We start from the raw sequence: 27,969 nt of genomic DNA, 5'->3' as shown, positions 1-27,969 counted from the left end.
CGAGCCACAGCCCCGCTCTCTAAACAAGTTTATTTTACATCGCGAGGTTGAACAAATCGTCCAGTTCCAACGGAGGTTCCCTGTTTGGAGGCTACACCCAGATGCTCTCACGGGTCACTGCTGTGGGCACTTGGGGACCCCGGGGGTGCCAGGGACAGACCTGTCGGCTACATGAGGGCGCCCTCCCTGCTGCCCTACACTCCGGCCCTGGGTTCGCTGGGGAAAAGCGAGTCGGTGCCCAGCACCCGGTCCGCTTCTGTGGCTTAATTGCTATTTTCCTGTCTTCAGTACTTCCCCTTCTGTTCCCCGAGAATCAAGCAAGCTCATCCTTTAAAGCTCAGCCCGTGAACTGACCAGCCAGGCCCCAGTCCACGTCCACGGTGCGGGGCCTCAGAGGCACCTCTGGCCCCACCCACGGCGCTGTCAGCACCCGGTGCCGTGGACCAACTCCCGCAGGCCCAGGGGTGGCCTTGCAGTCGGTCTAGGGCTCTACACGAGGTGGGCAGGAGCAGACGGGCCTCGGGGGTCAGCGCACGGAGCACTGGGCAGTGGCGGGGCCTGTGGCTGCAGGGGGGGGGGTGCTGGTGTGGCCGCCAGGCTGGCCATGGGGATGGCGGGCACTGTGGTCCTGGCATGAGGTGTAGGGAGGGGGTGGGGTGGCCGGTGGTCCCAAGGGCCAGGACACCCCGTGTCGATGGAACTGCCATGTCCCCCTCGGGCAGCAGGGTGCCTAGACCACAGAAGTGGGGCTTGGTGGACTCAAACCCAGCCCATGAGGTCAGAGCAACCCAACGGGGGAGGGGCTGAATTGTGTGGCCTCACCCTTGCTGACCCCAGTTTCTGGAGGCTGCAGTTAACAGCAGGCGTACCCCAAAGGACCCCAACCGCGGTGCCTGCCTCCACGGCACCCCTGTGTGTCCCCCTCAGGCAGGCTGGGTGGGGCCAGACCAGGGGGCTGTGACCTCACGACCTGCCTGCGTCTGGCCTTGCTCCCCACCAGGGCACGGCACAGCCCCCGTGTGGCCCGAACCCCTCGGGTGGCCCCTGGACACAGCCGTGCCCCAGGCCTTCCTGAGCCACTGTGCACCAGCCCCGGCCCTTCCTCCTCCAGTACCCGCCTTTCCGCTGCGGCAGCCAGGTGCAAGGGGCAGGAAGGCGGGGACCCCCGTCTCACATGCCCGGGAAGCACATGCTGGCCCCTCGGGGGGCGCGGGCACTGCCCAGGGGCGGCTGCGGGACGGAGATAACAGGCACAGGAAGGACTCCGTGCCAGGCCCTGGGCCACCGGCCCCTCCCGGCCCACAGGGGCTGATTCATGCCTCCGGGCACTCGGGTTGGGTCAGCGCCGGCCCTGCAGGGCGACTGCCAGAGCCCAGGAGTGGCCAAGGGCGGGCAGGGCTGGGCGCCTGCGGGGTCCCCAGGACGGGGAGTGCGGGGTTGATGGGGCCTCAGCCCGGTGCATGCCGGCGCCCTCGACAGTCAGCCCTGCCAAGAGGAAGCGGGGACCGGGTCTTCCGCGCGTCCCTGAAAACCAACACGGGGCCTGGAGATGCTCGAGGGGCCGAGGGGCTTTGCACGCGGGCCCCTGGGTTGGCCCCACGCTGGCCCCAGCACCCCTGGGAATGGACCCCCGAATCCGTCCGTGGCAGGTGCGGTGCACCTGGGAGGCCGTGACCTGGGAAAAGGGACTTTTAATGGGGCGAGAGACCCCACGGGACGAGCGGACGCTGTCTGCGGTCGCACACCCCCTCGGTGGCGGTGTCCCGTGTCCCTGGCAATGCCACCCGGGCGGCTCCCCGGTCAGCTGGGCAGCAGGTCCTGTCCCGCAGGCACCGCGGGGCACCCTGGGCGCCTGGTCTCCGGCTCGTGCCCCCTGCCTGGGAGGGAGAACGTCTGCGGCTCGCACGGCGCCAGTCACTGCTTGGCCTTCTTCACGATGGTGCCCACAGCCGAGATGACGGTGGTCTTGGAGCCGCTGGCGCTGGTGGTGACGGTGACGACGGCCGGCAGGGTGGCGGTGGTGGTGAGGATGGTGGGCTGCGCGATGCTGGTCACCGGGATGGCCGAGTCCCACTTGCTCTTTCTCTTCTGGGCGTCTGCAGGAGGGGGAGGGCGTGTGGGCACCCGGGCGCCCCGCGGCCAGGCCCCCCCCCCCCAGCAGGGCTGGGGCCCCCCTCCCGTCCCCGTGCGGCCCCTCACCTGCGACAGCAGTGCTGGCCGTGGCGGTGGCCGGGGCCGTGGCGCTGGTCGTGGTGCCCTTCTTGGTGCCCGTCACGAACTCGATCTGGAGTGGGAGTGGACAGTGAGACGCGGGCTCTGCTCTGCGCAGGGACATGCCCCCGGCCCCCTGTGGGGGCAGAGGATTCACCCCGGGGAGGGTCCCGGCCTTGGGTGAGGCTGGTCACGACGGCACCCAGAGGGCACGTCCGGCCTCAACTCCCGGGAGCAGGTGGGGCTCAGGGTCCGAGGGGAGCCCCCTGGTCAGCTGACGGCCAGGAGGCTCCAATGGCCCCGGGAGCCGGGGAAGGGGCGACTCCAGACACTGGAGTCCAACGGGGACAAGGAAGCGCCTTCAGCTGGGCAGGGGCGACACCCCCCGGCCCCCCCCACCCCGCCGGCCCCCGCCTGGCCCACGCACTTTGGTCCGCTCCTTTTTGGCCTTCTCCAACTTGTCCATCTCGATCTTCTGGGCTTTCGCTGCGACGGTGAGAGGGGGGTTAGGAGAGCAGCGTGGGGTGGGGCAGCACGGGAATCGCCAGCACATGCCCACGAGAGGCAGGCGCCGGCGCCGGCTGGGGAGCCCTGCTCTCGGGGATGCTCCCGGGCAGAGAAGCCTCTGTCTCACAGGGACTCTGGCCCCAGGGCCCTACTTTCCCACCCAAGTGGCCCAGCCGGGTCGCTCTATTACAACAGCGCTTATCCACGCCCACGGCACCCCGCCCCGGGGGCTCAGTGCACACCCCTGGCCTGGGTGCTCCGAGCAGGCACGTCTGCGCCCTGGCCCGAGCACGCTGCTCTCCTGTCACCCAAGGGTGCCCGCCGCTGGCTTCCCTCACCCCTCCCGGCAGCAACCACCCGACACTCCCCTGCGCCACCTACCCAGGGCCTCGTAGTAGGAGTCCTCAGACCAGCCGTGGGGGTCGAACATATCCTGCAACAGACAGGGCCCGGGGGTCAACGGGCCAGTGCCTGGCCAGGACCTGCAGACAAGTAAGGGCCCCGCGACAGGTCCCCTCGACCTTCTAGGGCTCAGTGGTCACCCAGGCCCGCCCGACAGGTCAACGCCCCCCTGCCCGAAACCTCTCCGCTGACCCAGCTCACACCCGGCCAATGGGGTGCCCTCCCGCCAGTCCCAAAGAACCCCACTGGCTCCCCGGCTGCCGCCCGCGACCCACCTTCGGGTAGTTGGTGCCAAGCTCATCAATCGCACAGAACTGGATCAGCTTCTCATAGATGCTACGGAGGGGAAACTGAGGTCGAGGGCAGGCCCAGAGCCTGGAGTGTGGATGAACCCCGAGTCCCAGCACAATCGCTCCAGGCGTTTCCAACGTCTGCACTCCGGGGGCTCGGGACAGACAGACACCACCGGCCCACCCCCTGGGCCCCGAGTGAGGCCGGGCCAGGGAGAAGCTGGAGCTGAGACGGGCTCGTCTGGGCCGTTTGTGTTTTGGGGGCCAGACCCGGAAGTGCTCAGGGCTTACTCCTGGCTCTGCGAGCAGGACTCCCTTCCCGTGGGGCTCGGAGACCACCCGGGGCAGCCCTCCACGCTGTGCTCAGGTTCCGGCCCCACGTGTGGTCTGAAGCTGACGCTGGACGGGGCCACCACGGCGAGGGCAGACCAAGACCACCTCATCCCTTCCGTGGGGCACAAGCCTGCGGCACAGACTGCGGCCCAGAGCTGGGGGGACCGGGCACGCCCCCCGCCCACCATCCGCATCTAGTCTCGCGCGCGCGGGAGGCGCACCTGGGGTTCCGGAACTCCTTCTTCCTCTGGATGATGTAGTTCATGTCCATGCCCTCCTTCACCTTCCGCTCGTACAGCTTCTGGATCTTGTCCTCGGGGGAGAACAGGCCGGTCAGGCCACGCGCCGTGGCCACTGCACAGGACTCGGACCCAGCGCCACACCCGGGCCCTGTCCCTCTGCGGTGAGGACAAGGGGATGGGGAGGGCGCAGAGCAGCGGGGGACGACAGGCAGCCCGGGACCTGTGCGAGTGGGGCGGCCTGCAGCCAGTCACAGCCCCATCAGCTCGTTCCAAGGGGACCCCCAGCCCTCGAGTGCTGCCATGACGGCACGCGTGAGGTGGGCCCAGACTTGGCTCAGGCGGAGCCCCCCCGCAGTGCTGGGGCGCTCTGCAGCCACAGACTCCACGGGAGGAAATCCCGGGCCCACACCCCCCTCCTGCCAGCGGGCCTGTAGGAGCACCACAGGGGGAGTCCACACCTCCACGGCATCCCCCTGAAGATTGGCCAGAGGAAGCTGTAATGGGGGTGGTGAGGGGCCCAGCCTGCACCCGGGAGGGTGACAGTGAGGCCCCCCAGCCGTGTGTGTGTGTGTGTGTGTGTGTGTGTGTGTGTGTGTGTGTGTGTGTGTGTGTGGTGGGGGGGAGGGCTGGGCGCGCGCCGCCTGGCCGGCCGCTGGGCTCACAAGCCGGGGCTTGCTGCTGGCGTGTGGGGACACGGCGCTGTGGGGGGCGGGGGGGGGTGAGCTGGCAGCTCAGCAAAAGGGGGAAGACTTCCTGGAAGGGGGAGTCTCTGCTGCTCCCAGCCCTGGGCCCGTGAGTCACCGTCCCTGGGGGAGGGCAGGCGGACAAGCAGAGGCTGAGGACGAGGGGCGGCCGGGGTCCCCAGGGCTGCTCCGGGGCAGGGGGCAGAGCCCCCCCGAACACGCCAAGCACAAACGCCCCGTTTCTCCTGGATTTCTAGCATTTTCCATTCCCACAGGCCCTGGAGACCGTGGCCAAGGGCGCCAGGAGGAAGTGGCCCGTCCCGGGGCCTCCTGAAGCCGTGCGGGCGCGGCGCTTACTTGTAAGTGGTTTGAGCACCGGCCAGGGGGTTCCGGCGGGATCTTGATCTCGTCAGGTGCCATGTTCCGCACTCGCTCAGAAAAGGATGCTGTGGGGACACGGGGAGCGGCTCAGGGGGCGGCCGAGGGCCGGGGGCCCTTCCTCTCCCGGCCATGGGCGCTCCCCCGGCGCTGCAGGCCAGAGTCAGGCCTCCCGGGCCCAGCGGCCCCCTGTCACAGGCACCCTGGGGAACAGGCCCGACCCAGGCCAGGCCCAGGCCGCGGCTTCTCTTGGCCCCTGTCCCCAGGGCCCCGGCCCGCCCGCCCGCCAGGGCCCGCTCGCTCCCGCGCCCACACAATGCTCCTCTTGTTGGCTCCCAGAACCTTCCTCATGAAAGAGGCTTCACAGCGGGCAAGCAGCAGGCGGGCGGGGCGGCGTGCACGGACAGGGCTCGGCGTGTGCCCACCGCCCCCCAACCAAGGCGGGCTCGGGCGTCCCGGGGCGGCTGGGGGCTGCTCCATCTCCCTGTGTGTAGAGCACTGGGGGGCTGAGTGGGGGCACCCACAGGCCGTCCCCACGGAGGCACGCAGGCTTCTCTCTGCCTGGCCCCCTCGGGTGCGGCCGGAGCCCGGCCCAGCGGGGTGGGGGGCAGGGAGCCTGCCCTGGGGTGCTGCTGGGCCTGTGTGTGCCTGGGACAAAGACAAAGGACACCCTTTGGCATTTGCCAGGAAAAAGCCGTTTGGAAAAACAGGGTGTGACGCCGTTGCCACGACAACCCAGCCACACTCAGGGCGACAATGGGCCGGGGTGTGCAGGCCGGCTGGGAGCCAAAGAATTCCCATAGGAAGTGGCGGCAAATACACCCCCCCTCCTCCACCCCACCCTTGGCCGCAGGCCCTTGCCATCAGCCGTGGCACGAAACGGGCCCCCCGTGCGGGCACTCTGAGGACGCGGCTAGGGCCGGGCTCGGAACCGCCAGGCCCATGCGCTCAGCTCTGGAGTCAAGGCCTTCACCCCACGCGCATGCGGGGCAGGGGTACGTGGCACGGGCACCGTTAGGCCCGGGGGTCTGGAGTGTGGCCCCGGGCAGAAGGGAGAAGCATTCCTGAACGTAGGGAGAGATTCAGGAGACGCGATAAAAGCTTGTCCTGTATTTTTTTTTTTCTTTTTGGGCCACACAGCGATGCTCAGGGGTGACTCGGGCTCTGCACTCAGGAATCACTCCTGGCAGTGCTCGGGGGACCTATGGGATGGCTGGCCGCGTGCAACGGAAACGCCCTCCCGCTGTGCTATCACTCCAGCCCCAAAAGCTTGTCCTGTAGATTCTGATACTAAGAAAAAACCGAAACGGTTTCTGAGCCAGGGCCGGGAAGAGAGCGTGGGGTAAGGCACCATTTGCCTCGCACGTGGCTGACCTGGGCTCGATCCCCGGCATCTACAGGGACCCACGCACAGCACCCGGAGCCGGAGCCACGGCCCGCAGCGCCTTGGGCACAGGGGCCGCCGCCGCGCCCCTCCCGCCGCGCTGGTCTCCTGGGCCCTCTGGGAAGCAGCCACACGGGCCCAGGGGAGCCGCGTGAGTCACCCGTGGGCACGGCCAGGCCAGAGCCCAACTCTGGCAGCCATAGCTGCCAGGCAGGAATGTGAGCAGGTGGCAAGGCCGCTGGGCTCACGTCAATGGGGGCGGGGGAGGCTGAGCCACGGCGCCCAGTTAGCCTGTGGGCACGGAAACGCCCCGAGCTCCCGCTCCCGGCCGGGCTGGACCCCGGAGTCTGGCCTGGAGGGCTCCGTCAGCGCACGGCATCCCCGAGAGCCCTGGGTTTGCTCCCTGACACGAGGAATACAAAGATCAGAACCAAACCGTGGCGGGGGCTGATGAGCCAATGCGGAGAGCACTACCCAGCGAGGCCGGGTAGGGGCCACCCCCCGCCCAGCACCCGGCGATGCCTGGAAAGTCTTTCCTGTCACATGGGGGCAAGGGCGGAGCCACTGGCGCTGCAGCTGGGGCGGGGTGGGGGGTGGCGGCTACACCCCCCGGCACGGACGCACAGAAGCCAAGGCTGGGCGCAGGGCCCGGGGCTCCTCCGTCCCAGCCCCATGACACAAGCCGCATGCGGGGGGTCCCGGGTCTGAACCCCGCCCCGCATGGCCTTCCACATGGCGAGGGTGGGAGCCCAGTTTCTGGGTGACGCACAGACGGGACGGGGGAGCCCGGCTTCCGGGGGACGCGAGGGGCACAGGGAGGAAGGGGCAGCACCTGCGGGCCGAGGGCGAGTGTCTGTGGGCCCCTGCCCGGGCCGGCTGTGGACGTGGCTTCGGGGCGCAGGCGCCTGTCTAGAAAGTGCCGCCCTCTCCCCTCACCTCTCCCCTGCGCCTGGAGCAGGTGCCGTGGGGAGGCGGAGGGCAGGCCCGCAGCCCCTGGCCGAGGGGACCCAAGTTCCCTGGGCCAAACCACTGGGCCCAGCGGGACTCGGTTCTCAGGCGAGTCCGTCCTCGGGACCCGAGCCACCCGGACAGCCCGGCACCCGCGGGGGACAGGGGCGCTTCTCCAGCCCCTTCCACATGGGCAGGCCCTGACGGCCACTGTCCACTGTGACCCTCCCCAGCTCCGGCCATGGCGGGCCCGAGGGTGTGGCTGTCCTGGGTGATGAGGAAGAGGCTCCAGGCCCACTGACCCGTCAGCCCCGCTGTGCACACAGCAGGCCTCAGCCCTGGGAGGGGAGGGGCGGGAAGGGCACACGGGACAGACGGACACCACCTGCTCATGTTACTTTCCCCCCTTGGAATAAACATCGCTTGTTTGAGGGCCACACCCGGCGGTGCTCAGGGAACCACGAGAACCCGGGTTAGCCGTGTGCATGGCAAGTGCCCTACCCACTGGCCTCCCCGGCCCGGAAACACCATTTTTCTTTAGCCTGGGGGTGGGGCGATGCTGCGGGCTTGCGCCTGGCGGGGAGCTCAGGATTATTCCTGGCGGGGCTCAGGCGGGGGTGGGAGACCGGTATTCGGGACGCCGGGGACTGAGCCTGGGTCAGCCCCTGCGAGGCCAACGCCCGCCCTCTGTACTACTGCCTGGCCCCTAAGTATTGATTTTTAAAGCAGCAGCGGAAGCAGCAGGGAGCCGTTCCCTGGCATGGGGCGCGTGGCCCCCCGGAGGCGGCCCTGGCCCACGGCGCCTGGGGCACTTACCCACTAACTCCTGGGGGTCCCGCTTCTCTACCTCCGCGTTATCCTGCAGAAGAGGAGCAGAAACAGGACGTGAGCTGGGGCTTCCGTGCCAGGCAGCCCAGCGCCCCGGAACCCCCCCATTACAGTGGCCAGCGTCGGCCCGGCCAGCTAGCCGGCACCGGAGCCCACGGCCTCGCCGTCTCCAGCCGGTACCAACACGGAGCCGCGAGCAAACACACAGGACTCGCCGGCTGCTCCCGGGAGGGTTTATTTATTTTTTCTGACTTTCGGCTGGAGTGAAAGGGAAAGCTGCCAAGGGCAGGCGGCAGGTGACGGGGGACCCGGGCAGGCCCCGGACAGTCCCCACTCTGCCCGGCTGGTCTGTCCTAAGCAGGAAGCGCCACCCGCAGGCACGTCCAGCCCTTCCCGGCCCTCCTGCAGAGACCAGCACTGGGGGGCCCTCCCGGCCGTGCCTGGGGCTGACTCCTCGCTCTGTGCTCAGGGATCACTCCTGGTGGGCGTCGGGGGACCATGTGGGGTCTGGAATTAACCCCCAGGCCAGCTGCGTGAAGGCCAGTGCCCTACTCTGGGCTACTGCTCCGGGCCCTCCCCAAAGCACCTTCTCGATGCCACTCTTCTGGGTGGGCCCGGGGGAAATGCTTCACCTGGACTGAACTGAGCCTCGAGGGCCAGACTCGGTGTGGGGGGGGCGGGCCAAGTGTTGAAGCTGCGCCCACTCACTGCCCTTCTCCTCGGGGAGGGCAGGGTCGGGCCGGTGGCACGGCAGTGTCCTCCGCGCCCCCCAGTGCCCAGTGCCGACTCTGGGCGTGCCCAGTCTCCATGGCGGGCAGGGTGGGGGGTGGAGGCCTTGCCAGAGCTCCCTCACCAGGCGCCCCAGCACCCCCCGAGGGACACGCCTGTCCCCCTGCCCCCTCCACGCCCTCCTGGGGACTCTCTGGGTACTAACTGTAGGGCAGTAGCTGCAGAGACCCCCCCCCCCACACCAGCCCATGCGGAACCCCAGGGACCCCAGGCCCAGCAGGAGGGGCTGGAGGGGGAACACCCACACCCCTGAGGGTCGGCCCCAAAGGCACCAGGCTGCAAAGCAGAGCAAAATCCCCTTCCTAGACGCCAGGCGAGGGAGCGGCTGACCTTGGCCGAGACCTGAGCTTCTCTCAGCGGGTGGGAGCCTCCCCCGGCACTGGGGGCCACCAGGGGGACACCTGGGGCCCCACACACGCCAGACAGCCCCCCCAGCCCCCACCGGGTTTCTTTCAGTTTTGTTCTGTGTGGTGGACCCAGGGCCTGCGGCTGCGCCCCACCCGCCAATCCCGGCCTTTAGGGCCGTAGGAAGCCGCAGCCCTGGCAGGGGAAAGGCAGAACCTGGCCCGCAAGGCCCAGCAGAGACGCCAAAACAATGTGGCTCCGGGAGGCGGGTGGAGCCGGGAGGGGCGCGGCCAGGCCGCCAGGGCCCTGCAGTGCCTGTTTCCAACCTGCAAGTGGCTTCATCCGGCCCGGGAAGCGTCCTGGCAAGGGGAAAGCCGCCGCCAGGCCAGCGGGGCCAGGGCGAAAGTGCCCGAAGGGGCTGGCTGCCCTGCGGGGTGACGTCACGGGGAGCGCGAACAATGCCTTCCAGAGCCGCCGGAGCACCGCAGGAAGCCCCCGCTCCCACCAGGCCCCCGCAGGAAGCCGCCTCTGCCCCCACACGTGCACGGCCGCCCTCGCTGAGGGCCGCGCTCTCGGCCGCTGCTTCCCTGCAGGGTCTGAAGAGCCGAGAGGGTTTCGCGGGGGGAGGGGAGCAGAGCAGGAGGCCCCGAGCACACAGACCCGAGGGCCCCGCTTCAGAGAAAGTGTCCCCCAAGTGCCCTACCTTCTACAGCACAGGAGGACGCTCCTGCCACCCCTCTAGTGCCCCCTGGGGGTGGCACCGCCCCCTGGGGCACCTGCTAGGCTCAATGGCTGCCCTGCTGGCCGGTAGGGGACAGAGGTGCCTGGGACCGAGGGGCCTGCCCTGCTTGGCCTCCCTCCAGCCCCGGGCACACGCCGGGCACGGAGCACAGAGGAGACCGGGTCTGGGCAAGCGCGCAGTGGGGCTGAGGGCCCCAGGGGGCCACGGACAACGCTGTGTTCCCTCTGTAAGTTCTGGGTCTCACCCAGCGGTGCTCAGGGCTGATTCGTGGCAGGCGTGAGGACCCGGGTTTCCCGCCATCCTGTTGGTGACAGCGCTCAGGATGCCGAGGACGGAGCACGGGTGACGGCCCTACCACCACCCCAGCACCAAAACCAGCCCCACGAGGTTGCCAGGACAGCGGCAACTCTGGAACGTGCCTCAGTTGGCCTCAGGAGCCTCAAGCCCACCATGTGCAGCTTGACGGCTGCGGCTGGGCAGATGGCAGCCACCGGGGAGGGTGAGACGGGCCCTGTGCCCACCGAGGCCTGTTGCTGCTCTGGGGGGCCCCCAAGACCTCACACTACCACCCCTCCCCCCGCGGCGGGCCTGCAGAGGAGGGCCGGGTGGGGCCTGCTCCTGGGCTGGTCCCCACAGCCCCACGGGTCCATGCAGGGTCCATGGGGAGCACGAAGGGGTCGCCCCGGGCGCAGGGGGCAGCTGGCGCTCTGCTGACCCCAACTTTCAGGGCCGGGTGTGGCCCCAGCCCTCCCCACGGAGCCGCTCCTGCCGAGAGCTCGGTCAGGACAAGGCCCCGGGCCTGCGCCTGCCTGGGCACGTCGTGGGTGCTGGGCCCCGCCCAGAGGGGAGCGCAGCACCCCAGCAAGCACAGCTTCCCCAGCTGCGGGCGGGGCGCAGCCACACCCCAGAGAGTCACGCTCGGCATCCGCACCCCGCGGGCAGGGGGGCCCTCCGGGGCCCCGGGCAATGCCGGGCACGGCCCCGGGACAAGGAGGCGCGGGGTGTGCGGGCCTCTGGGTCGGGGGCTGCTGGCCTGTGGGTCCCTGGGGCGGGGGGCTGCTAGCCTGCGGGTCCCTGGGGCAGGGGGGCCCCAGGCGATGGCTGACTGGAGCAGAGCCCCCTAGAACTGCGACTGCCCATCTCTGGAGACCACGGAGCATAGTTGGGCCTAGAGGAAGGGTCAGCAGGAGACTCCTGGTCACCGTCGTCCTCTGCGAGGCCCTGCACAGAGGCAGCGGCGAGCCAGGAAACCGGGCCCCGGGGCCTCTCGGGCCGGGCCGCACGAGAGCGACGCCCACAGCTGCCCGGGCTTCCTGCCTGCGGCTCACCTCGGGGCACACGGGGACAGAGCCCGGCGTCCTTCCCAGCACACTGAGATTGTGCCGCTACGGCACTGGGGGCCCGGGAGGCCAGACCCCGGGTTCCACCCCTGGCACCACCGACAGGAGCGGGCCACGGGCCCCCCTCTGAGGGAGGCTGGGTGGTGCCTGCCAAACTAGGCGTGGGCATCTGTAACTGCACAGACGTCACGTGACAGGCTCCGGGGCCCATGCAGGAAGACAGCCAGGGTCAAGGGTTGGCACGTCCTGGGTCTCCAAGTCGCTCCTGCCACCCCCCCCCCCCCGGCGCACCCCCTCTTACGGGGGGAGAGGCTGGATCAAAAAGCCGAGGGGCCAAACCTATGTTCTCAGAACTCCCTCGAGGGTGCGGGTGAGTCAGGCCGCACCGCGGGCCCGGGGGCAGACATGCCCGTCCTCACTCCCGGTGAGTCAACAGGCAGAGTCCACATCAGGCTGGAAGCGGCAACGCTAAGCTTCAAAGTCGGAGCCTGGGACTTCAAAGCCCCGTTACTCACCCACTCCCCACCTCCGAGCCTCCTGCCCCTGAACGGGGGACACTGTGGGCCCAGGAACGGTCAGCGCTGGCCAGAGCCAGGCAGCCGTAAACCCTGGCTGGGGGCAAGAGGTTCAGATTCGAGTCTAACTGTGGACGGGGGAGAGCAGCTCAGGAACCCACGGGGCGTGAGTCAGGGCTGAGTCGGCCGACCGCGAGGGTGGCCCCCCCAACCACATCTGAACAAGGGGGCGCAGCTCTGGCTCTAGCCTGGAGTCAGCGGGGCCTCGGGAAAGCTCCAACCAACCTGGAACCCCGCTAAGCCCTGTCTTTTTCGGGCCACACCTGGCGGTGCTCAGGGCTTACTCGTGGCTCTGGGCTCAGAGATTACTCGCGGTGGCACCTGGGGGACCCTATGGGGTGCTGAGGACCGGAGCTGGGTTGTCTACTAGCCTGGCAGGACCCCTGTGTGCTGTGCAAAGGCTCTGGCCCACACCCTCTGCTCTGACTGCGTGACCAGGCGTGTGGATTTCCCGTGAGAAGTGGCATTCCACAGAGACTGTCCGCCCTGCGCCCTAGCACTGCTGAGTCTTGACCAATTCATGTACCATGAAAGTTGTGTTTTCTGTCTTTGGGGGGACTCTACGGGGTGGTGCTCAGGGATCATTCCTGGTTGTGCCAGGGGCCAAACCAGGTTGGCTGCGAGCAAGGCGTGTGCCTTATCTGCCACGCGGGAGCTCCAGCCCCAAGTCACCAACTCCTGTGTACACACCCTCAGAACCACACCGGAGCACGCAGCCCTGGGGACACTCGCAACAGACACACAATGAACTGCAGACACACAAGGACTGCAGACATGACCCTGAAGGCAGGCTCGGCAGCCGACAGAGACCAGCACCGAAGGGGAAGGGCCGACCCCTCACACAAACCAATCTGGCGACATTGATGACCACGAAAACCGCATCCGCTGGAAAGCCAAAACCAAACCCCGGTCACAGCCCCCCGCGAGGCCTGCTTCCTCCCCGGGAAAACTCCAATTTCCTAGTGGTTCTTTCTCTCGGGATCTCCTAAGAGAAAGTCCAAGTGGAAGCTCGGAGCGGCGGCTGCCGGGCCCCGTCCTGAGACCCGTGAGAGGAATCTTGGCCCATCGGCCACCGGGCGTGGGGGGTCGCGCTCACCCAGCAAACGCTCCCGGGCTGCAGGGCACACCCCTGTGGGAGTCCCTGGTTCCCGCCTGGCACCCGGACAGCAGGAGGGAGAGCGGGCGAGACTCCTGCTTCTGCCCAGACACCTCCCGGGGCGACTGCGGAGTTCTCGGGCTTACACCGGAACAGACCGGCTGCCCCCCAGTATGCCCGACACCCACCCAGAGACGGCCAAGCGCCACCGCTGAGCCCCGTCAGACTGACAACCACCGGACCGCTCCAGCTCTCCAGCCCCGGGACCGTGCGTTCCCCCCGTTCAGCACACTGTCCCCGTCGGCCCTGCAGGCTCACTGAAGCTGGTGGGAACGCTGCCCAGAAGCCCCAGCTCAGGGGCCTGATCAGTAACCAGAGGCGCAGCCAGCAGCAACCAGCCGGCACAGCCTCGGAGGGCGACTTTACTAACCCCAGTGTGAGGGGACAATCGCCACAAGGGGACTTTTTTTTTTAGCTTTTTGGGTCACACCCAGCGATGCACAGGGGTCACTCCTGGCTCTACACTCAGGAATTACCCCTGGCGGTGCTGGGGAACCATATGGGATGCTGGGAATCGAACCCGGGTCGGCCTCGTGCAAGGCAAACACCCTCCCCACTGTGCTATCGCTCCAGCCCCAGCAAGTGACTCTGAATGATGTAAAATTTGGTGATTCCATCTGCCTTTGTGTTGTGACAGACAATAGGAAGCACACTTATCTGTGCCCACGCCGGGGCAGGCTGGGTGGCGGGTGGGAAACTGGGGGCACTGGTGGGGGGCACATCACCTCGTGCTGGACTGATGTTGGAGCACTGAGTAGCTGAAACAGCTCGAGACGGACAACTTGGTGAATCACGGTACTATAATCAAACATCACACACACGCGTGCGCGCGTGGCCAGTAATAGGGGCTGGAGGACTGGAACAGCGGTTAGGGGACTTGTCTTGCACACTGACTCGGGTTCAATCCTTGGCTCCCTGTATGGTCCCCAAAGCCTCACCTAGAGTGATCCCTGAATGGAGAGCCAGGAGTAAGTCCTGAGCACTGCCAGATGTGGCCCGAGAACCAAAATAATAGTAAGTTTAACAAGCCCAGGAGCTGGGGATGTAGCATAGCGCTAGGGGGCTCGCCTTGACCTGGTACTGGTCCCCAGCATGGTCTGATCATGGTCCCCAGAGCCCACCAGAGGGGATTCCTGCGTGCAGAGCCAGGAGCAAGCCCCACCCCCCTGCAATAAATAAGTCATATCAATGAAAGCCCAGTGACAGGGCCAGAGAGCGCGGGAACTGCACTCGAGTTTGCAAGCAGGAGGTCTGAGTCCGATCCCTGACACTGCACGGCCCCGGAGCACTGCCAGGAGGAGCCCCTAGAAAGAGCTAATAAGCCTGGGGGCGAGGGGCTGGGGGAAGCGAGGGAACGACTCAGCACCTCTGTCCTATGCAAACGCCCCCTTGGGCACCCGGGGGCGGCAGGGCCGCAGGGCCGTCCCGGGGCACCACTCTGGCACTGAAGCCACTCCCCAGACCCCCGGGCCCGGGACTCAGGCCGGACCACACACGCTCACGGTGGGGCTTTCCCAAGCGGCCGAGAGGTGGGCGGACAGGAGGGTCACCGTGTGCAGCTGCCTCCGGGTCGGAACACTCCCGCCGCCTCGGCGTGTGGCCAAACATTCCAGAGACGCCGAGGGGCGAGGAGCCGGGGCGCCTCTGGCCTGCAGGCAGGGGGCAGGGGCTCGGAGATGTGCCTGGCCTCGTGGGCCCGGCCCCCCGTGCAGCAGGGTGCACAGGGCCTGCCGTGGAGGGGTCAAGTGCTTGCACCCCGAGCTGGGGCACAGGTGCTGGGGGGAACTCCGCATTTCTGCATGGTTTTGGAGCTCAGAGACTCACACGGGGCTGGAGAGATGGAAGAGCGGGTTGGGCCCTCGCCTTGCCCATGGCCGGCCCGGCTTCGATCCTTGGCATTCCATAGGGTCCCCGGGGTCCCGCCGGGAGTGACCCCTGAACACTGCCAGGTGTGGCCCAGCAACAAAACCAACCCCAGAGAGAATCTCACACATGCCTTCTCGCACTGAACTGGGGTCACGCACGCCTGGGAGAAGAATGTTGAGGGGCCGGAGGGGGGCTGGGAAGGGCCGGGTGCACCCCGGCCACCCGCCCGGCACCACTGGGGGAGACCCTCCAGGCACAGGGCCGGTAGCGCAGCCCCTGCCCAGCGCTGGCACAGGGGGTGTGACACAAAAACTGAAAATAAAAAATAAAATAAAATAAAAAAATTCTGGCGCTCCCACGCCCCCAAGGTGACCCTGAGCCCTGGCTTTGTTTTGACAGATGCCTGTCTGCCGGCCAGGATTCCTCCCCGGGGTGGGAGCCGGGCCCCAGGGGGCGGGGCGGGACGGCCCGTGGAAATACCTTCGGCCACAGGAACTGCAGGAGCGTGGAGCAAAACAAACACGGAAAATGGTTCGGGGCAGCCGAGGTAAGAGGCAGACAAAGGAGAGTGGCCCCGAGGGCAGCCCTGATGCCAAGGGCCGCCAGATGGAGGAAGCGACTGGGCACGGGACAGCAGTGCCGCCTCCCGGTGGCCGTCACTCACCCCCTCTAGGACACTCAGCCCCGCCCCCGCCAGTGCACAGTCAAGTCTGAGCAAGAGTCAGGACCAAGAGTGCTCACGAGGGCTGGGCTCGGTCCTCTCTCTCTCTGGCTCCAGGCCACCCTGGGTGATGCTCAGGGGCTACTCCGAGTTCGGGGGTCGCTCCTGGTGGGTACGGGAGTGGTGCCACTCCCGGGAACAAATTGCGCCTCTGTGCTAGGCCTGCAGCTATCTCCAGGCCCCCCGGGGTTACCCTTTCTCCCAGACAACCCCAAGTGTCAGGTAAAAGTCAGGGCGCCCTCAGCCGCCGCACCTGTGTCCCTCCTCAGTGCAGACAGACACCCCAAGGCGCCTTGGCCCAGGCCCACCCCCACCCCCTCATCTGCAGACGGTCCCCTGACGCTCTCGGTCGGAGAGGGACAGGCCCACCCCCACTGGGCTGATGGTGGGGGGCCGCGTGGGAACGAGCAGCCCCCCCGCCCCGGGAAGCTGGGGGCAGTTTCCAGGACGTCTCTGCAGAGAAGCGCCGAGCACCAGGGGTCCGTCCACGACAGCCCGGGCCAGTCCGGGGCTTCCATCTGCCCCCCTGCCGGGCCGCCCCCTCTTCCTCTGGAGTCAGGACAGCCCCCACACAGCTCAAGGCTCTCCCCGACACTCAGCAGTGGCAGGGCCAGTGCCAAGCGCCTCCGGGCATCACTGGGGGCTGAGCGGGCGCCCGGCCCGGCCCGGGCTCCACCGACCCCGCACCAGCGCCCCGAGCACTTGCAGAAATACGAAACAAGGGGCCGGAGCGATAGCACAGCGGGGAGGGCGTTTGCCTTGCACACGGCCGACCCGGGTTCAAATCCCAGCATCCCATAGGGTCCCCTGAGCACCGCCAGGGGTGATTCCTGAGTGCAGAGCCAGGAGTAACCCCTGTGCATCGCCAGGTGTGACCCAAAAAAGCAAAAAAAAAAAAAGAAATACGAAACAAAACAAAACGAAACTTAAAAACAGGGGCTGGAGCACAGAGAACAGGACGTTTGCCTTGCATGCGGCGACCTGGGTTGGATCCCCAGCACCCAGCGTGGCCCTCCGAACCCCACCAGGAGTAATTCTGAGTGCAGAGCCAGGAATAAGCCCCGAGCACTGTTGGGTGTGCCCCTCCCCCAATAAATAATTAAAACCACACTACTCTTAGCACTTCTGGGCAGAGAGGGGGTTCATTATTATTTCGCGCGACTTATGGGGCCAGAGATAGTACAGCAGGCGGGGCGCTTGCCGTGTCGTGCACGCTGTCACCCTGGGCTCGGTCCCTGCATCCCATATGGTTCCCTGTGCACCCTGCCCCCCGCTTCTGAGCTGTCCTGTCATGCCAGGACTGAACCGTGAACACTGCCACATGCAGCCCCAAACCAAACCCAAACAAGTGACTTCCGGTTTCCTTTGCGGGAAGAAGCCAGAGGTGGAAGCCAGGGCCTCCAACACACCGACCAGAGGCCACGTCTCCACACGGACCCACTTCACAGGGAAGGACAGGGCCTGCTACTCCCAAGGGAGCAATATTTGCAGTTATGTTTAACTTCCAAGAGGAAAAAATAAACAATAGCTCAATAGAGAATAAAAAAAAAGGGGGGGAATTGGAGTGGTAGCATAGGGGGGAGGGCATTTGCCTTGCACGCGGCTGACCCGGGTTCGATTCCCAGCATCCCATAGGGTCCCCCAGCACCACCAGGGGTGATTCCTGAGTGCAGAGCCAGGAGTAACCCCTGTGCATCATCGGGCGTGACGCCAAAACAAAAAAAAGGGGGGGTTCAGAGCAATAGTATAGCAGGTAAGGTGGCCAACCGGGCTCAATCCCCGGCATCCCATAAGGTCCCCCGAGCACCGCTAGGAGTAATTCCTGAGAGCAGAGCCAGAGTTGGGGCAACTCAAAAACCAAAACCAAAACCAACCAAAAAAAAAAAAAAAAAAAAAAGCTTTCTTGCAAAGCTGAGGTAGGCTGGAGTGCCACCTAGTGGGCGAGGCAGTCATAGCGCGGCCGGCTCGGCGCCTTCCTGGCGGGTCAGTAGGGTCAGTAGGGTTTCTTCCCCTCCCCAAGGCTGGGCACGGAAGACACCGTTCCAACTCTGCTCCCCGCTTCTCAGGGGTCCTTCCCGTCTCATGACCCCCCCCCCGGGGACATGAGGTTTGGATTTTGCATTCTAGAAGTATGTGTCCTGCGCTCCAGCCACCTTGGGGCTGGGAGGGTGTCTCCGGCTCCCCCAAAGGCCAGCAGTGCGCACACAGCCCCAGGGCCCCTCGCACGGAGACCCGGAGGCCCACACGCCCCAAACGGGGGCAGCAGAGGACAAGCAGCCGTACGCGCCACTCGGGGGCCCGGGCGCAGCTCCGTGGCAAAGCACATGCCTTGCATGTGTGAGGCTGGGGTTCGACCTGGCCACTCCCAAATAAACACAAAAACCAAAGTCAGCACCTGACAAACAGGCCTGAGAGTCGGGATCACTTCCCTTCTGGCGCCCACTCGAGTAACCACAGAGTGACCGTCCTCGGCCCGGCACACAGCAACCCTCCCTTCCCTGGGGCCCAGACACGCGCGGGCCCGTGCACCCCCTTTCTCTGCGGGCTGGCGCCCGGGGAATCTGCTGGAACATCCTCCCGCCCGCCTCACCCCGGGCTCCACCAACCCGGTCAGCGCCAGCGCCCAGCTGCTCCGTTAGGTTTTGGGACACACCAGGTCTTCACACTGTCACTGGAGGGAATTTGCTGAAATTCTACGTGGTCACCTTGCCGGTTTTGCTTGTTTAGGGGCCCGGGATGGAACCCAGAGGACGAAAGAGACGGTCAGACTCTCCCTCAGCTGCCCGCCCGCAGGCCAGCGGAAGCAGCACAGGCGGGCCCTGCAGTGCCAGCGACACCGGGCACCAACGTGCCTGTGCCCCCGCGCACTCGGCGGGCCGGCAAGGCGAGCTGCCTCGGCCTTCCTCCCCCCGGGCCCCGCCGGGTTCTTCTGTGAAGCTGGTTTCTGGACGGAGGGATGGTCAGTGGGGGCTGTGCACTGGGAGCCCAGGACTGGACCCCGAGTACTGGACGGTCCCTGGTGTGGCCCCCAGCGGTGAATGAGCTGGTGGGATCCCGGATCAGTAGTCCCAAGACGCCCCCTCCTTTGCCCCCAGCCACCCCACCACGGCCAACGCCAAATACCTCCTGGTCATCGGCCTCGGGCTTTTCGCTCTCTGAGTCTTCATCTTCCTACAAAGACAAAGAATGGAGAGGATTAAGCGTCAGGGAGCCGGCCGAGGACTAGAGGTTGGAGCAAAGGGGTCCTCCCCCCCAGATCCCCTCCCAACCACAGGGGCCAGAGCCAAAGAGGGGGAAGGGGGTGGGGCGCAGGGAAGAACAGAAGGCCAGTAAGAGGAGTGACGAGTGACGAGGTGCGAAGTCATAGCCACGAGACCGGAATAAAGCAAAGCCCACCAGAACCGCTGTGGAAGCCCCCACCCCTCAGGACAGAGGGAAAGACGCTCGCCCTGTCCGTGGCCTGCTCGGGTTCCACCCGGGTACCCCAGGCTGCCCCCAGCCCTGCCAGAAGGACACTGGGGGGCAGGGGGAGGAACAGCTAGTCACAGTCAGCCCATCACGGCATCTCCCAGCCCATTACTAAGTGGCCCCAGCCCCAAACCGGAAGCAGGACTAGAACCAGTTTCCTCTTTGTTCTCACCCCCCATAACCAGACTACCAGGCGTGTGCACGTGCCCCCACTTACCCCCCACCGTCTCCGCACCACCATGAGCAGCAGGAAGGGGGTGGCGAGTGACCCCGAAAGGCAGGCATGCCCAGGGGGCCTGGGGCGCTGGCGCTGCCCCATCCAGGCGCGCAGCTGTCCACAGAGTGGGGAGGAGGAGGGTCAGCAGGACCCCCTGGGCTCCACCCTCAGAAAACCCCAGGGCACGAAGCATAGGGCCAGGAGGGGGAAGAGAGATCTCACTCAAACAGCTGCTTCCTCTTTGCAGAGCGCGAGCCACAGCTGGCGGTGCTCAGGGGCCAAATGCGGGGACCAGAGACTGACTCGGGGCGCTGCAGGGCAGGCCCCCAGGCCCTGCACTTACTTTCTCGCAGGCCCAAATTGTTCTTCTCTTGGGGCTGGAGCAGTAGCACAGCGGGTAGGGCGTTTGCCTTGCACATGGCTGACCCGGGTTCAATTCTCAGTATCCCATATGGTCCCCCGAGCACCACCAGAGGCAATTCCTGAGAGCATGAGCCAGGAGTGACCCCTGTGCATCACCGGGTGTGACCCAAAAAGAAAAAAATAAAAACCCCAATTGCTCTCATTTTGGGGGGGCCACACCAGGCGGTTCTTGGGGCTAATTTACTGCCAGTTCTGTGCCCAGGAGTTATGGTGGGCCGATGCCCAGGTACTGACCAAACTGTCAGCCTCTTGCAAAGTGCGCGCCTTAAGCCCCGTGCTTGCTCCCTGAGCCCAAACTGGTACTTTCAACCAAGCTGCACCTTTTACCCAGTGTGAACCGGCACCCAGAGGATAGGAACGTCACGGGGGTGACACTGGCCGGGCAACTGACCAGGGTCTTGGAGCCCCGGAATGCAGCGCTGGAGGCTAACCGAGCTGGAGGTACCAGCCAGGCAAGGTTTTAAGCAAGAGCCCCCAAGTCTCCTCTGAGTGGAGCCGGAGCGAACAGCAAGCAGGGCACTCGCCTTGCACGCGGCCAAGCCGGCTTCCATCCCCGGCCCCCTGTATGCCCCCCCAAGGCCCACCAGGAGTGATCCCTGAGCACAGCCAGGTGTGGCCCCCAAACAAAACAACAACGACAAAAGCCAACCGCGCCAGTCGGACAAGCAAATCCACTATTTGGTTATCTGTGTTAGATTTCAGGGAGAGAGCTTGCCGGCAGGATGGGTAACGGAAGCTCTTTGCAAAGCAAATGTGGCCCGGCACAGCCTGGCTGGAGCACGGGTTTCGCACCCAGGAGGCGCATTCCATTCCCATGCATGCATCTCAGCACCACCAGGAGCGAGCCCTGAGTGCACCGCTGGATACGGCGACATGCCCAAAGTCAACAAGCAAAGCCCCAACCCACACACCACCCAAATTTATTTCCAAAAAGAAACAGAAACAACCCAGCACGAGTAGGTTAACAAAGCCAGTAGGTATGATTTAAGGTCACAAAGAGGGCGACTCAGGTCAAAGGACACATGGTCCCCGTGCAGGAGGCCCCAGGATGCTTCCCTGAGCTCCTCAGAAAACAAAACAAACAAACAAAGAAACCCCAAAGACAGGAAAGGAAAATTTGCAAAGCTTTTCTAAACAAAGTCCAGTCAATTCTGGGTCATCAGCATTAGTGATGGTGCTAAGAATATAAAAATGACGCCCAAAAAGCATTTAAAAAAACAACAACAGAGGATCCGCCCCCCAAACATGCCATTAAAATGGGACTGGAGCAATATCACAGCGGGTAGGGCATTTGCCTCGCACACAGCCGACCTGGGTTCGATTCCCAGCATCCCATATGGTCCCCTGAGCACCGCCAGGAGTAATTCCTGAGTGCAGAACCAGGAGTAACCTCTGTGTATCACTGGGTGTGACAAGAAAAAAAAAAACCAACAAAAAAACAACAAACCACCACCACCACCACCAAAAAACCACACACATGCTGTTAATGATTATTTTTGTTTTGTGGCCACAGCCGGCAGTGCCCGGAGCTTACTTATGGTGGGGGCGTGGGGGGAGGCGGAAACCGTACGTGGTGCTGGGGAGCAACCCAGGTCTGCCCCATGCGTGGCTGACGCCCTCTCCCCTGAGCTGTGGCCCGGGCCCACACTGTCCAACTTGGAAAGCCCGGTAATACCAACTGTGCAACAGCTGGAAGGAGGAAACTTGCAGACAATGAGGCTCAGCGGAGCGTCCGGGTGACGCGACTGGCCAGCCTCACGGCAGCTCTACGCGCTGAGTGCCAGCTGCGCCTGCTCTCCCGCCTCTCCGGGGCCAAGGGCACCAAACCTTAATAAAATTCTGCCTTTCCCCCCTAGGTTTTGGGTCCCCCCCGGGCTGTGTGCTGAAGGATCACTTCTGGTGGGGCTTGGAGCACCATATGGGGTGCAGGGGATCAAACCCGGGTGGCCGCAGGAGGTGAGCCCCCTGCCGCACCGTCTCTCCGGCCTGATACTCCGGGGTTCTGGCTCACAAGGCCCAGGGAACTGTATCTGAGGTCTTTCCTGGTAATTAAAGTCTCTTTCTGGTAGGTCAAAGAGACACAGTACGGGGTGAGAGCACTGGCCTGGCACCACGGGCCCTGAGCACCGCTAGGGAGAGAGCGAGGCTATTTTACGGAATACACGTAATAAATACAGAACAAAATATTTCTTTTTGGGTCACACCCGGCGATGCACAGGGTTTACTCCTGGATTTGCACTCAGGGAATCATATGGGATGCTGGGAATTGAACCTGGGTCGGCGGCGTGAAAGGCAAACGCCCTACCCGCTGTGCTATCGCTCCAGCACCCAGAACAAAACATTTTAAAAGATAAAAGGAATTATGTTTTTTAAAGTAATTACTGCATGCTCTATTGGAATATGTAACCTATTACTGCCACCAAAAATGTATCACTATGATAGGAAGGACTGGAGTGATAGCACAGCAGGTAGGGTGTTTGCCCTGCAGGTGGCCGACCTGGGTTTGAGTCCTCTGTCCCTCTCCAAGAGCCCAGCAAGCTACCGAGAGTATCCTGCCCGCACAGCAGAGCTGGGCAAGGGCCCCGTGGCATATTCGATATGCCGAAAACAGTAACAAGTCTCAAAATGGAGACGTTCCTGGCGCCCACTCAAGCAAATCGATAAACAACAGGACAACAGTGCTACAGAAAGTGCTATGATAGGAAGGAAGGAAGGAAGGAAGGAAGGAAGGAAGGAAGGAAGGAAGGAATGGAAAGAGAGCAGGTGAGAGGAAGTCTGCCGGGAGAGGGAACGAGGGAACACAGCACAGTCCAGGGCGTTTTGGAGAAACCCAAGGGGCCTTTGGGGGCCCCTGGCGGGCCGGGTTTACTTACTGACTGCTTACTGTTCTCGTCCTCCTCTTCTTCGTAACCTTCTTCATCACCCCCAAGACGGGAAAAGTCATCATCGCCGTAGGCTTCAGACACCAAGCCGCCCTTCTCCTCTGAAACCGAGAGGAAACCAGGTTTATAACACACGCCACCCCTGCGGACGGCGGCTGGGGGCTGCCCTAGCCAGGCCTGCCCCCGGGACGGGCAGCGGTGCTGAGCTTCCAATGACGGCGCCTGATGTCTTCCTTTACCCAACCATCACAGCAGTTGGTTGAACACCTCTATTTTGGGGGGGGGGGGGGGGGGCTCTCTAACAGTGTTCAGGCAGCACAGGGCCCCACTGGCAATTCTTGGCTAGCCAGGCTGGTGGTTCAATGCATGGCCTGAAGACTCGGGCCTGAGCCGTGGGGGGCTACCAGGGCCAGCCCAGGGGTGCAGGGGCCTCCAGGGTCACACCCAGCAGTGCTCAGAGGACCTTGAAGGGACTTAGGGCATCTGCCTAAGTGCCTGGCCCCCTGAACACCTCTTTTCATTTTGGCCGGGGGTACTTAGTGCTTTGGCCAGCAGTACTCTGGGCTTCCTCCTGGCTCCATACTTAGTAATGGTCACTCCTGATGGTGTTTGGGGGACCCTATGGGGTTCCAGGGATTGAACCTGGGTTGGCCACATGCAAGGCAAGCGTCCGACCAGCTGTATTTCAGCTCTCTCCTCTTTCCCGATGTACCTCTCCCCCTCTGTCAAGAAAGAACCTCTCTCCTGTTTCAAGCCCAGGACTGCTCTGCCCCTCCTCCCCTTGGGTTTTCCTGCTGGAAACAGGACCTGGAACCTGGCCCCCTGGGGGTTCCCCATCACGCCTACCTCACAGACATCTGAGAGATTAACACAAACACAACACAGAATCTCCTGCGGGGAGAGACCCACGAAAACAGACCAACTAGCCGAGCGCCACCTTCCCACGCTCCCTCTCCAGCCGGGGAAACCAGGCCTGGACACGTAGGAAGCTAACCTGCAACTTGCCGCCTCTCTCTGCCCCCAAAGAAACCCGTTTCCAAGTCGGAACGCCGAACCCGAAGGTGACGATGGCAACAGCAGCCCAGAGGCTGGACGGACTCACGAGTAAATGGAGTCACCGCGGAGGCTCAAGAGGTTCACAAAATACCCAGGTCTGGCCGGAGACTGAGTATATGCCTTGCACACAGCGATCCCTGGCCCCAGACATAAGCCGGGAATGACACCTGAGCAAGAGCCCGGAGTAGTAGTTTGCAAGCTGTGGCCCAAGCTCCCGCCCCAAGCAGACCCAGACTATACCCCAGACCTACAGAACCACACTCTCTCGCGGTGAAGACCGGCCGATGTGCGTTCTTAAAAGGTTCAAGAAAAGCTGAAGGCCAATTTCTAACGGAAAGCTGCTGAGAGCCAAGAGCTAGAGTACAGCAGGTACTTGCAAACGGCTGACCGGTCCCGGGCATCCTCTAAGATCCCCGAGCACCAGGGGTGGCTCCTGAGTGCAGAACCAGGAGTAACCTCGGAGCATCTCCGCGTGTGGCTCCAAAACAAAAACAATTAAAGAAAACAAAACAAAACGCGTGGTCCCCCGGTCCCGCCCGGAGTGATGCCTGAACACAGAGCCAGGCGTTAAATAGTGAGCGCAGCCAGATGTGGGCCATAGAGAAAAACGAGCAAAATAATAAAAGCCACAAACCTAACAAGGTACCACCGATCCCCCCCCGCCAGGGAGGTTTTTCTCATCGCGCCTCCCCCCCCCCCGGGGACAGCCCCTCACTCCCCCTCGGCGCCTCCTCGGCCCGGCACCGACCCTTCCGATACGTCTCGGCAGAACCATGGAACCCGCGGCAGGGGGCAGCCCACCCTGCCTGCAAAGCGCCTACTCGGGGCAGGGCCGGAGGGCGCGTGGGCGCCGCGGGTCCCGGCCCGGGGGGAGACTCCAGGGACCTCCGCGTCCCCCCGCCCCGCGAGGACCCCGCGCCGCCCCCGCCAGCTCCCCACCCGGGCCTCACCAGTCGCACTTCCCGCCGTCTCCACTCCCGCCTCGCCGTCGGACTCGGGCTCTGAGTCCTCCGCGTACACCGCCAGCGACGAGAGCACATTCTTCTTCCCCGCCATCTTCCCGCTCGGCGGCGGGCTCACGCCGATGACTCTCCGCGGCCGGCTTCCGCGCCCAGAGGCGCCCTCCTTCCGGGTCCCAGAAGCCCCCGCGCGCGGGGCCCAATCAGGAGCGGGGCCTGCCCGGGCCGCCGCGCCCCGCGCTCGCGTGACGTCACTCCCGCGCGACGGGACCGGCCGCGTCGGCGGGCGCTGACAGGGAATCCCCGAGCGCCCGGCTCCTCGGAGCGGGGGGTCGCGCCGGGGTTGCCGCTCGTGGGCGGCGCGGGGCCGGCCGCGGTGTCTGCGAGAAGCGCCCGAGGGGCGTGGGCCGGGGGCGGCGGGGCGCGCGGGAGGGGCGAGTCGGGGGCTCGGGAGGGCAGCGCGGGGCGATGCGGTGGGCGTCCCGGGAAGCCGCGGGCGCCGGCGACGCGCGGGGCGGCTGCCGACGGCCCGGGGGGCGCCCGTGAGCGCCCGGCCTCGCCCGGGGCCCCGGGGGTCGCGCCGCCATGAGCGCCCCCCGCGCCGCGCCGCCCGACCCCGCGCGGCGAGTCCGGAGCACGCTGAAGAGAGTCTTTGGGTTCGAGGCGTTTAAGACGCCCCTGCAGGAGCAGGCGACCATGGCGGTGGCGAAAGGTAACGGCGGCGCCCCCCTTCCGCCCGACCCCCCGCGCCGGGTCCGTGTCCCGGGCGGGGCCGCGGGAACCCCTTGGTGACGAGGGGGGAGTCTGGTCCCGAGTACAGGACAGACGCGCAGTCACGGCGGCCCGACGCGGTGGCAGATGGAGCTGGTCGAGAAGTGGGGCTGGGGCGACAGCACAGCGTTCGCCTCGCACGCGGCGGACCCGGGTTCGATTCCCGGCATCCCATATGGTCCCGCAGCACCGCCGGGAGTGATTCCTGAGTGCAGAGCCAGGAGTGACCCTGTGCATCGCCGGGTGTGACCTGAAAAGCAAAAAAAAAAAAAAGAAGAGAAATGGGGCTGCAGATAGAGCCCAGAGGGAAGGGCGGCGTTGGCCTCCCAGCTGGCCCGCCCAGCTTGCGTCCTCAGCATTCCTCGGGCGGAGCACTGGCAGGAGTGACTCCTGAGTGCAGAGCCAGGAGCAAACCCTGGACATTGCCCGCGGAAACAAACAAAAATTGCCAAGAAACAAATAGCCAGGCGCTGCAGATGTACAGCCCGGAAGGCATTTGCCGTGCACACGGGTTCAACTCAGGTTTGATCCTCAGCACTTCAGAGGATCCCGGAATCCAGCCAGGAATAGTCCCTGAGCACCACCACATGTGGCCCGAAAACCAAAAAAGAGAAGGGAGTGGCTTGTGCTATGTCAGCTATGCTATTTATTTATTTATTTTTGCTTTTTGGGTCATACCGGCGATGCACAGGGGTTAACTCCTGGCTCTGCACTCAGGAATTACCCCTGGCGGTGCTCAGGGGACCATATGGGATGCTGGGAATCGAACCTGGGTCGGCCGCGTGCAAGGCAAACGCCCTCCCCGCTGTGCTATTGCTCCAGCCCCACAACTATGTTATTTAAAGTGAAGAGGCCTCCCTGGTCTCTGTCTACGCAGGGGCCTGCTCGCCCAGAATAAATCAATTTTCCGGCCTGCTGTTCAAGCCCATTTTGTCCCGTGAACACATCTCACTTGTCTGTTTCTTTTCTGCCCGTGTTCTCTCTTGAACATATTTCCCCTCTTTCTAGCCCCTCACGTTTTTCTGTTACCGAAAAAAAAGTAAATCAGTTTTTCTGACTGTTGTTCCATTATCTAGATCTACATGCCCATCAACTCAGACTTCTCCTTAATTGTATTAATGTGGTTTGGGGTCCAGTCTTGGCAGTGCTCAGGAGACAGAAGTGCCAGGGATGGAACTGAGGCTCCAGCAGAGGGGACAAGCGCCAGGCCCCCTGGACTCTCGGCCCTCATTTGTTTCTCCTTTAGGCGCTGTGGTTTACAGTATTGTGATGAAAGAGAGGCAGTTACAATTCGAACTTCCTAACTTTGTAGTCATTCTTGTCCTTCCCAGAAAAGGCCTGTGGCCATTCCGTGGTCCTTCTTGAGGCCTACTCTTTCCCTCGGAAGCCTGGGAAGGAAATTCCCTTCCCACTGAGAGCTCATGTGACCCAGACGTGGCGAGGGGCTGAAATCTCCCATGTTCTCTCCACTGCCGCAGCCTTGAGGGAGGGCATTGCTCAGAGCTCAGGGGAGCATTGTGTTTGTCATTTTCCAGGTGACAAGGACGTCTTTGTGTGCATGCCTACAGGAGCAGGCAAGTCCCTGTGCTATCAGCTTCCTGCCCTGCTGGCCAAAGGCATCACCCTCGTGGTCTCTCCTCTCATTGCTTTGATTCAGGTGAGGCTCCGGGCACCAAAGATGGGGCCCGGGAGGTTTTCTTTAATCGCTTAACTGTCACCTCTGCTGTCGCCGTAATTGTGTTTCTCCTTTCCCTTTGATTTGCCTATCTCCCTCCCTAGGTCTCTGAATTTCCCAAAGGTGGGCTTCTGCCCAGGTGCGTGTCACTCGGGCAAGTGATGAATGAGTCTTCAGACTGTGATGGCCCAGGCCTCTCAGTTCCTTTTTGTCCAGAGGGATGTGAAACTACATCTGCAGGCTCCTACACAGGCTCCTGTGTGCCAGTGCCCTGCTTTTTCCTGGGGGGGAGGCTATGAGATAGCAAACAAAGATGAGGAACTAGATGGGTTAGTGTCAGCACCTGCCCAACACTTGACTGTACTGAGGCTGCGTGTGTGGGCTGCAGTACTGGAACTCAGGAGGTGTGCCGGGCACTTGAGTGGCATCGTCCTTGTTCCAGGGAGAACACGGCCTAGGGAAGGGTCGCTCTGTCTGGGGCTTCATATGCGGCAATGCCGACTTTGAGAGTTACAGTTGTATTTCTTTTTTGTTACGGGGGTTATACCTGGTGGTGCTCAAGGCTTACTCCTGACTGTGTACTCAACAATCTCTCCTGGGGAGGGGCTGGAGCGATAGCACAGCGGGGAGGGCGTTTGCCTTGCATTCGGCCGACCCAGGTTCGATTCCCAGCATCCCATACGGTCCCCCGAGCACTGCCAGGAGTAATTCCTGAATGCATGAGCCAGGAGTAACCCCTGTGCAATGCCAGGTGTGACCCAAAAAGCAAAAAAAAAAA

At 64.2% G+C, this 27,969-nt stretch overlaps 2 protein-coding genes across 6 annotated transcripts in view; one reads left to right on the top strand and one right to left on the bottom strand.

Annotated features, from left to right (window-relative positions):
* Positions 1-11: 11 nt before the first annotated feature.
* On the bottom strand, positions 12-24,910 carry SAP30BP (SAP30 binding protein). Its single transcript, XM_055133043.1, has 11 exons — positions 24,737-24,910; positions 22,722-22,831; positions 18,864-18,911; positions 8,195-8,237; positions 5,026-5,114; positions 3,965-4,056; positions 3,396-3,456; positions 3,100-3,151; positions 2,639-2,697; positions 2,200-2,284; positions 12-2,096 (listed from the first exon to the last, which is right to left on the bottom strand). Exons 1-11 carry the CDS (start codon positions 24,840-24,842, stop codon positions 1,915-1,917), a joined length of 927 nt encoding a protein of 308 aa, XP_054989018.1. The 5' UTR covers positions 24,843-24,910; the 3' UTR covers positions 12-1,914.
* A 332-nt stretch (positions 24,911-25,242) lies between these two features.
* RECQL5 (RecQ like helicase 5) overlaps positions 25,243-27,969 on the top strand; it is a 30,550-nt gene continuing 27,823 nt past the window's right edge. For 2 of the 5 annotated variants that reach the window (XR_008629293.1, XM_055132415.1), the window contains exons 1-2: positions 25,250-25,457; positions 27,052-27,173. Coding sequence is in view for 4 of the 5 variants with exons in the window: in XM_055132415.1 (XP_054988390.1) it covers positions 25,331-25,457; positions 27,052-27,173 (249 nt within the window). In the remaining variant the exon portion in view is untranslated. Of the gene's footprint in view, positions 25,458-27,051; positions 27,174-27,969 lie in introns of all 5 variants that reach the window. The other 3 variants (XM_055132413.1, XM_055132412.1, XM_004615713.3) reach the window with 3 other exon arrangements.

This window comes from Sorex araneus, chromosome 3 (genome assembly GCF_027595985.1).
Source record: "Sorex araneus isolate mSorAra2 chromosome 3, mSorAra2.pri, whole genome shotgun sequence".
Taxonomy (NCBI): Eukaryota; Metazoa; Chordata; class Mammalia; order Eulipotyphla; family Soricidae; genus Sorex; species Sorex araneus.
Note: the sequence above shows the minus strand (reverse complement) of the source record. Positions and strands in the feature narration are given on the sequence as shown.

What these genes read in the sequence shown, in the direction of transcription:
- SAP30BP (XM_055133043.1), bottom strand. Translation starts at nt 24,842, where the DNA reads ATGGCGGGGAAGAAGAATGTGCTCTCGTCGCTGGCGGTGTACGCGGAG. An exon ending in GGACCCCCAGGAGTTAGTGG is followed by an intron (nt 5,115 to 8,194) that starts GTAAGTGCCCCA and finishes GTGTCCCCACAG; the next exon opens with CATCCTTTTCTGAGCGAGTG. An exon ending in GGCCAGCACTGCTGTCGCAG is followed by an intron (nt 2,097 to 2,199) that starts GTGAGGGGCCGC and finishes CCCCTCCTGCAG; the next exon opens with ACGCCCAGAAGAGAAAGAGC.